Genomic DNA, 10000 nt, shown 5'->3' with positions numbered 1-10000 from the left:
TCCTAGTCTTTTGTGATTATTGTGCTAACCTTAACATGTGTTCTTTGTATTTGATTGTGAATCTTATTTATGACTAACGTTTGTCAATGGACTGCTTTCACCTAATAAATAGCACAAACATTAAAATTAAACAAATTTAATCAACTTAGTTTGTCTATCTTTTAGTCTTTCGGCTATTTTGTCCTTGAGTCCTTCGTTTTTTCACACCGTTCTCATGTCTAGTCACATGGTCATTACACGAGTCTAGAACACATCACTTTCACTCATGAGTCTTAGCACACACCTTGTACATACTTTTTTAAGACCATGACCATATCCTAGGTCCATGCATGAGTCAACTTTCCGTCTTCGAGTTGAGGGTCCGTCCTATTGTCGGATTTCTTCCATACCTTTCCACAAATACACTTCTTCCCTTTACAACATTACATACCTCACACTTTCTTTCTTAAACACCTTCCACATTCGCATACTTTCTCTATACACATATATCTTCGTACATACACTCCTATTACATGCTTTCTCCAAATATGTCATTCACCCCATACACTATGATCTTCTGAGAACCACCTCATCTATGCATGTTGAATTGAGTTCAAGTCATGTGATTGACAATAAAACATACATGGTTTCCCTTTTCTGATCTACAACCTTTGGTCAAGGATAACACAAAGCGCGAGGCAGACTTCAATGACAAGATTTCATGATTCTTTTCTTATTCTTTTTTTCCCTTTCCCCTAACGAGTCTAGCATAGGTACCCTCCATCATGTCTTAGATTTATTTCTTAGAGTTTGTTTTTTCACCTTTTTCATTTCAATAAAATGAGCATTTATTTCCTTGCATATGATCATTGCATTGCATTTTCAAAATATAAATAAATAAAAATAAAAATAAAATCCACGTCGAGCTTAACAAAAGGTATACCTATGATTTGAGGCACCCTTTGTATCCACATCATATCACCTTTACCCCTTTCGAATATACAATCCTTTCTTGATAAACCACTTTGAGCCTCGCCTAACGACTGACTTTTCTTTTTTCAACCCACATCTACCTAACCTAGGGATGGGATGGTGTGCAACTTATGAAATTTTCAAAGCCAAATACAAAAGTTTGAGTGATTTTCCAAAAATATCAAAAGTTCAAAAAGCAATAAAAGTGTGCAAAAGGGCAAGTGTTCCAATGTCTTTTATATGAACACGTCTCAAATTGCGTCTCTTATTGAGTGCTCGACACCGTGCTTAAGAAACATGAATACCAAGTGAGTGATAGACCGCATGATCGGAATTGCCCACACTTATTCAAAAGAAGATACAAATTCAAAAACAAATAAAAGAGAGTTTTAAAGTGAGAAACCTCAAGCATACAAATACCAAGATTTAAATGCAGAGTTGCGCACCTTGGGGCCTTATTTTGGGTCTTGAGCCTTTATCCTTTCTTCTTAAACCTTTAGCCTAACCCTATTACAACCCTTGAAAGACCTCTTTGAGGTATATACACACTTGTGCGAGGTTTGGCTAGAGCTACGTTCGGCCTGATTCCTAACGGATACGTAGGCAACCTCACATTAAGGTGCGGCCGTAATAAAAATTCATTTATATTTACATTCATGCATGATAATATCAAGGAATGTCCAATGCCCATCCCTATCCATTTAGAGCTAGACTTGGGGGTTTGATCCTAACATCATTAACTTACCAAGCCTAAGAGTCACCATCATTTAACTCTTCTCAAAGTATTTTTCCACACCCTTAGCCTTTATAGCTTAGCCTTATGTCACTTTCACACACATCACACATACATAGCCAAAAAATCCTTCCTTTAGGAACCCTTTCTCATGAAATCTTGATACAACCCTGAAGCATGCCTTTTCATCTTAGATCACTCATTATCATAATCGAATCACAAAGTATGAAGTACTTAGCCTCTGCGCCTATGTTACCCAAGTACTTTCATTATTGATTCATCATCAATTGAGATAGTCTAGGATGTTACAATCCTTGCACCATGAGATACAACATCAACGCATACACTTGATTAAGCTCATTCAACATGCATCATCGCTTGATTCATTCTTTTCATATTGAGGAATTTCAAAGACTTCATCTTTCACCAACACTTTACCTCTTTTCCTTTTCACGTCTTTCTTTTCGAGAGAAAGTCGATACCCTCCACAAAAATGACGGAAAATTTTTGTGTAATGATTGTTAGGGTTAGGATTCCACCACGGAACCACTCCAAAACCACCTCTGTTGACGAATTCGACACCTCCACTCGTCTCCTTTCTTAGCTTAAGGTTTATTCCTCTCCAATTCAAACCCTAGATCCTTAATTTTCTTCATTGTTTGTGAATTCATACAATTACTACGTTTAATTTAATTGACGAGATTTTGTGGAAATTTTGCTCAAATTGCTACTTGTTTGCTCCATTTTGTCGTGTTAGGGTTTTATTATGTTTTTATGCGACATTAATGGTAGATTTTGGGTTGATTTTGCTGTAAGTGATGGTTTATAGATTGAAATTAGTTGCAATGTTGAATTCGAGTGCTGATTATCTTGATTTGTGATAATAGGAAGCTTTCATTTTGTAATTTCTTGAATTTTGATTACTTTCTTATTAATATCTTTTCTATGTTTTTTGTGCTTGTGTCGATTACTAATGTACATATATGTAGCAATAATAAGCCTGGTTGTTATTTAATACTGTGAGGTTTGATGAGTTTTTAAGGTTCTGTTGTGCCTTTTAGTCCCAATCTTGTTGGAAGTAATTTGTAGCAGTAGGAGAGAATTGCAAAATAAGATATAAGAGAAAAATTGGGGGGGCGGGAAGGTTTCTTTGTGAGGTTTAAGGTTTATGGCTGAAGAAGCAGTTTTTTTTTTTGTTTTTCTTTTGAGCTTGTCTCTGATCAGTATCACCTAGTGTATACCAGGTTAAATTCACCCCATTATAGGTCGAAACTCCCTTCCAATTTTTTTTGAAGTGCTTGTATTATTGACCAAAACCTGTACTAATTAGGAGGATATGTGGGAAGTATAACAATACTATAAACTGCTGCAAAAATTAAATTGTCTTCATATGAGCAAATTAGATGTGATTTTTTTTCCCTCGTATAAAACTGAGTGCACTGTGAAATCCAGTTGGATATATGGTATTTAAATTATTAGAGCATGTAGCCTTAGATCTGTTGCCCAAAGGCTCTGTTCAACCTGTCTTTATGCATATTTTAGTATCATTATAAAAAAAAGTACCTCATGAAAGCTACTTTCTTGATGTCCAAAAGGTGGAAAAATGCAATTTACAACAATTTTATCCTTTTTTTTGTTTTTTTTGTTGAATCTTTGTAGCATTTCTTTACATGTAGTGCAAGTGCAACAGTGCAAGTGTTTGGGTTGACCTGTATGCAATAAGGTAGAAGTAGTCGTGGTTTTAAGCTTGTACATTTGTTTACCTAGGTTTGAGGTCAAGTATTGTGATTATTAATGGAAAAAGAAACTCAAACGAATGTAGAGGTGCCTGTGGTGGAAGTCAAGGAGAAGCTTGCTAGTGTTACGGAGCCAATTCAGGTAGATTCGTGTTAAATATAGCTTAAGAATCTGCAATATCATTAGTTTGGTTTTTTATTTTATATTTAAAACTTAAATTTTTGCTCATATGAAGACAATTTAATTTTTACAGCAAGTTTATAGTATTGTTATACTTCCCACATATCCTCCTAATTAGTTGTTCAACGTATTGAAGTTGTTTAGTTTGATTGTAAATATAATCTTGGTAAACTTTCTTTTTCATTTAAATAATCTATATCAAACCAATATAATGATGTTGAGTTCCACAAGACCTTTCCCGGCCCTTTGTGCCTCCAAAATACATACGAAACTTTGGATTGCTAAAAGGAATATAAGTGAATATGTTTCATATCCAATGCTTTAAAGTTGATTCCAATAAAATGTAACTATCTTGCAATGTAAAATACGTGCCTGTTGTCTGTCCAACTAACGCTTACAGAGCATTGTTCTATTGAAATAATGAAATATACTGTTTAATATCTTCAAATTCATATTGAGTTTTGTAAAAATCCTTCACGCGTATAGAAAATGATGAAGATTTCAAACTCTTTGATGTTATATTTTGAAATTTTTGTGTGAGAGATAATTGGAAGTGTCTGGTGGCCACATTGAACAGTCTGGAAGGGGAAAAGCCTCTGTAGTGTATATAAAATTACTACCTCCAATTCTAAAAGACGTTCCCGTTTACCTATTTTTTTCGATAAATGCTTTGGGTATCAATATCATCAAAATCTGTAAAAGTGTGATATTATATATCTAGACAAATCAATCAAAATTTCATAAGAGTATTTTTTTCCCATATATATATCGAGAGAGTCCAATATTTCATTTGTGTTAGAATCTATAAAGTTTTTACATTGGAATAACTTTAAGGAATGGAAATAGTAGTAAATTTACTCAATTTTTAGTCTTGGATATTATTCAATTCTTAGTCTTGTATTTTTGGAATGTAAATTAAAAGGTATTTGATTAATCTCTTGAGAATCAAACCCTTTGAAACTGTAAATTACTGCAGGATAGAGAAGATGATCTGAAAGTGGGTGTGAAATCTACGGCCTTGAGGTTTGGGGACTTAACAAAGGAATGGGTCACTGGGTTTGGAATTATAAGCATATGCAGCCTCGCTCTCAGTGGATACAATGCACATTTGGGTATGCATGTCTCATAGTTTGCTGCTCATGGTTTCTTAGTTGTTGATTTTTATATATTTGGGGTTATAGTTTATAGGATTTTACTTTAAAGCTATTTGCTTTTTTTACTTCTATTGGAACTACAGGATGGCCATATTTTGCATGTTTGGCTGCTGCATCTAGGCAGATGACATGGCAGATCTATACGGTTGACTTGTCAAATTGTGCTGATTGTAATAGAAAGTATGTTCTTATCCCTTATAACTAATGGCTGATTTTACTATATTACGCACGTTTAATTGGTTATGATTCCTATGTATTGTGTCAAACAAAGTTTCAAATGTAGTTTTAATTTGCAAAGAACCAGGGAAGGAGTAATTGTGTGCTATTATGGACCAATGTTTAATTGTTTTGCATATTATACTTGACCTTCGAATTTGTGGGTCAATGCCCAAGGACGACTAATTTGTGATAAATTTATCATCCTTAGATTTTTCTGATGAATGTTCTAAATTTCTAACCAACTATTGCTTTTTTTCAAAAAAAAAGTTTTAAATTTATAATGGTTAATAGACTACCACCACTCCTTCCATTCCAGAGTGTGTTAATACACTACCACCACTCCTTCCATTCCAGAGTTCAGGTATAATTTTTTTTGTTTTTTGGATTGACCGAGAGCTAAGTTATCTTATTGCTTTGGAAAAGTTTTCTCTCTACCTTTCCACTAACATTATAGTTACACAACTTACACATCCATGTTTCTCTCTCTCTCCTCCAGAATATCATTGCCCTTGAGTAATGTTGATTTAGCTAGTTAATTTTTAGACAACAGGAGTTATTCATAATTCCTAGTGAATTGAATAAGATTGGGATCATTTAACTTGTTTTTATGGCCTCTCTTTGGCAGTGGCTTTTGCACTGGGATGCCATTTGTATTGTATTACGTTACAGCTTGTTGCACCGTGCCTTGAGATTTATAGAGTATTTTGATATCTCTAGTTATTTTTTGATAATTGTTTGATTAGCTAGGAAAATCTAATTGAGTGCGAGACAAATAAATGTCCTCTTGTCGGTAAAGATACCAAGTTAGGCCTTCATTATTTTTGCATCATAAAATCACTTTCCTGAGATTATTTCTTTTGTTACAACATTTGGCAAATAATAGGCATGTTCAGTCTCCTTTCTTTCCTTTAAGGTTGATAGAGTAATGAAGTTATTCAATCTTCTGTGAGTACTAATGGAGTTATGGGCTAGTGCTTTACTAATATAGGAATTAGAAAATCTATTGATTTTTTCACCTCCTTATTTTGGCTTCTAGTGTAGGTGAAATAAACAGCAGCAGAAACAGTAGCTTGGGCAGCAGAAACAACAGCTGGCAGAAACAGCAACAGACATAACCAGCAGCAAGGACCTATAGGCCAAAACCAGCAAGCCACTTTGTTATATTCCGGGGTGCTATTTTGTTTTTCAGACTTGGAATGCTTATCTTTTGGTAATTAATGTGGCTACTACCACTATAAATTAATAATATTTTCCTTTTTGTGTAAAAAAAAAATTTCTTTGCTGCCATCTTTTAAACAACCATAATCTGAGCTATGTTGATTGTGGGCTTGGTCTATTATAATTTATAATTTAGTTTAATTATATTTCTTTTATTTTTTTCAATTTTACGTGTAGGTGCATGGGGGAGTCAAATGGAGCGAATGTATAGTGACTAGCCATCTAACAAATGGTGCATATATGTTGGCGACTCTTATTCAAGTTTCGGCTTTGTGAAGATTTGGATATTTCGGCTTATATATATGTTGACAATTTGTATTTTGGACGATCAAATTAATTATCTTACTTTTATTTATTATTAGTAGGGTATGTCATACCAAAAATAGGCAAGTAATATTTTGTAATGTACGTATTTTGCATTATAATTATTATATATAAATGATACTTTAATTTGTTTATGTTAGTATATTTAGATTTGTATCGACTAATTAATATTATATTACCATTCCATCCCAACAAAAAAAAAAAAAAAAAAAAAAAAAAAAAAAAAAAAAACCAATGATCAATCCGTTGTAGTAGATACGTACTCCTATCATTGTATTAATTAGCTTCATCCGTTGCAATAGGTTCAATTTCATCATAATTATTAGTCAGTACTCTATTGCCACGGATAAGTTATGTCGTTGCAATAGGTATTGGTCTATTGCCACGGATCAGTGGAGCCGTGGCATTAGGTGTCATATGCCGTTGCATTAGACCTACTGCAACGCCAGCAGATGCCACGGTACATGGCCGTCGCATTAGGCCTAATGCCACGGATTTTGACGCCTAATACAACGGATTTGGGGGTTGCAATAGATCAAAAATGTAGTAGTGATGCTATGATTTGTTATTAATCCGTTTAGTATCATGCCTAGGATCTTGCTAATCATGTTTCGATGATATTTTGATTATGATGATGATTGTTTTGTCAATTATACATTATTGCTTGATTATTCATGATTGATTGTTATTGCTTGATCACGCTCTTTTTGCAAGTTTAAAGGGAATTTGTACTTCAAATCACACCTAATAAGATAATTAATAATTTGATTTAGGCTAATATAATTTTAATTCACGTGATCACTGATAATAGATTTGATTGTGCATTAATCAACCAACGTAGATTAAATATTCTTAGGATTAATTTGATGGATGTATGTTGATCAAAAAGCACACATGAATATCATAAGAATTAAGTAGAGGGCAATTTAGAGCGGGTTCAATCTCTTTTAGGTTGGATTCATTCTATCATCCCTGAGCATCCAGTCATGGTTCTAGACCACTATGGAGTTATAAATCTCCGTGATTGTTAATGGGGTGTAACCTTCACACCCGTGAATGGTTTACAAGTTTCTAAAACTTGTTCGCGACTCTTTTATCTCTAGCTTCCTTCCCTTTGGACGCCACCATGCTTAAAAACATGACCACAGTAGGGCTCGATTTTGAGTTTGAAAATTCCCTACAGTTTTTAGCGACTCCGCTGGGGAGGGTTTCTGATTTCTGTTCCTAAAATTTATTTTGGCAATCGATTTAGAATGAGTGGATGAGACTTGAAAGATTTTAGATATTCATTGTGCGTAATTTTAATTAACATTGTGGCATAAGCATAAAAAGGTTCACAATTGAAAGACCATCCATAATGCATCAAAAACATAGGATATTTACACGTAGGAAAAGTCGGATATATCTTTCACAACTAAAATCAAATAAACGCTATGAAAAATCGAAAAAAACGTCGAACATAGAAACTCCAACAGGGCGTTGAAAATGTCGCAAGACGAAAGATTTCGTCGCCAGACGACAGCTTTATCACGGCGCGATAGAGCTTTCGCTACGTGATGGCCTCTGTTTTCTCGCGCCGAGTTCTCACGACATTGCGCCAGAATTCTGTCTTTGTGTTCTGCCTGATTCTAAAACTGTTTCGACGATTTTACTTCCTGATTGAGTTTTTTTGACTTTTCTGAACCCATATGTGTTCTACATATGGTTTTAGCCCTTGGGAATTCACGCTCCATCCACCCTAATGAACACTCCGTGCAACAATGGGTGCATTCGAGTTTGTGAATTCACCAAACCATGGAAGCGAGTGTACCTTGCTGGGTCCCATCCATCGTTCCAACCCTTTTAAGGTAAGGCTTCCGCGCGACGCATTCGGGCTTATAACCATGGACCCTCTTGGACACCATAATCTTTGACCTTAGAGAACTAGAGCCATGGTTAGGTTGCAAACTCATTGCATCATATTGTGACTACGTGACTACTTGTGCATATCTTACTTGTGCATATCCTACTTGTGATTAAACTAACCCTTTATGTTGACTTGTTTCTTGTACAGAAAGTCTTAATGAAATAACCAAGGACTAAAAAGGACTTTGCTTAATTAAATTGGCTAATTAATTTGAACCTATGAAATCTAAACATACTCGACCTAGCAGTCTATAGGTCTACCTTTGAAAGAATCACTGAAAACATATTAGATTGACGTTCCATTTTTGGCGCGTGAATTTGGTCTGTAGCGCAGAACGCTAGCTTCCACCGTGCGGCGATAGTCCTATTGCGCCGCGTGGTTCAGCTAATTCTTTCCCAGTCTTCGAATCGAGTCCTACATCCATTTTAACCGTTTTAATGGATAAACGAGGTCTTAACTTGGTCTTTGTTTGAGTCTAATCACATGTCCAGTTTCAAGGTCATCGCACGAGTCTTGAACATATCACTTTCACTCACGAGTGTTTTAACACACTTTGTATATGTCTTTTCACCATGACCATGTTTAGAGTCTTGTGTGCGTTTTTCCGTCATTTTTTTAGGGGGGTAATTCGGATATTATCCTCCCAACATAAACCATGTTGCTTGAAAACTTGTCTCCCACACTTAATTCCCACACTTGATTCCCACAAAATACGCACCCATGTTTTTTTTTTTTTTTTGGCTTTTTAACCCAATAAAAGTACGAGTCGATTTGATTCAAGTCATTAAAAGAGTTAATGGTTTAAATTTATAGCATTTGGTCAAGGAAAGAAGGACGCTTAATCAAATATAACACTTTCGTACAAGTACTCCTTTTCCAAAGTCTAATTCGAAGAAAAAGAAAGGCAAGAATAATGTCGGCTAAGCAAGAAGATGTTGGCAGAATTTAAAAGACCGTATATTACCATGCTGAAATGCTCAAACGACCCACCACTCGAATAGAGAAGGCTGAGGACCCTAACAAGCAAGTACCAGTTGAGACAATCAAGCGCATCAAAGACAGGTTAAGGCAAATCTCTAATGACTACAAGTACCCTGGAATAAGCTTTAAGGGGATCTCAGTGGATAAGGACCTTCTTCCGCAGAAGTTCTCTGCCAATGACATCCCTAAGTTCAAGGCTACTGGGAATCCGTACTTTCACTAGAAGGCTTTCGAGACAATCATGGAAATTAAGGGCATCGACAAGAAAGTCTTCCCGTCACTTTTCTCTCTTTTCACTTAGCCAGTATGTCAACAATGGTTCTTTTCCATAGGTGCTGAGAAAATTGCTGATTGGGAAAATATTACACATGCTTTTATTGATAGATAAAAATGTAATATTCAAGTGGAAACTAATCATAGGGAGCTTGAAATTCTTAAGAAAAATTAAAATGAAGGTTTTACTACATTTTACAATAGGTGGAAGGAAACTTCCACTAGAATGATTGAAGTTCCGAATGAAAGAGAATCTGTGAGAATGTTCATTCGAAACCTTCAAGAAAAATATCAAAAGCATTTAAAATATCAATGTAATCTAAG

General features: G+C 35.0%; 1 protein-coding gene and 1 long non-coding RNA gene across 2 annotated transcripts; both read left to right on the top strand.

Annotated features, from left to right (window-relative positions):
* The first annotated feature begins 2080 nt into the window (after window positions 1-2080).
* Window positions 2081-4967, top strand: LOC110702831 (4-hydroxybenzoate polyprenyltransferase, mitochondrial-like). The gene is made up of 3 exons (XM_021880573.1): window positions 2081-3562; window positions 4578-4713; window positions 4839-4967. The coding sequence occupies exons 1-3, from the start codon at window positions 3479-3481 to the stop codon at window positions 4958-4960; spliced, it is 342 nt and encodes a 113-aa protein (XP_021736265.1). The 5' UTR covers window positions 2081-3478; the 3' UTR covers window positions 4961-4967.
* Window positions 4968-5975: 1008 nt separating this feature from the next.
* Window positions 5976-6658, top strand: LOC110702830. Its single transcript, XR_002507590.1, has 2 exons — window positions 5976-6184; window positions 6370-6658. It is a non-coding gene; the product is annotated as an uncharacterized LOC110702830 (long non-coding RNA).
* The last annotated feature ends 3342 nt before the right edge of the window (window positions 6659-10000 follow it).

The sequence above is a fragment of the Chenopodium quinoa genome, unplaced genomic scaffold (assembly GCF_001683475.1).
Source record: "Chenopodium quinoa cultivar QQ74 unplaced genomic scaffold, ASM168347v1, whole genome shotgun sequence".
In the NCBI taxonomy this organism is placed as follows: domain Eukaryota; kingdom Viridiplantae; phylum Streptophyta; class Magnoliopsida; order Caryophyllales; family Amaranthaceae; genus Chenopodium; species Chenopodium quinoa.
This window is presented reverse-complemented; position numbering and strand designations above follow the sequence as displayed.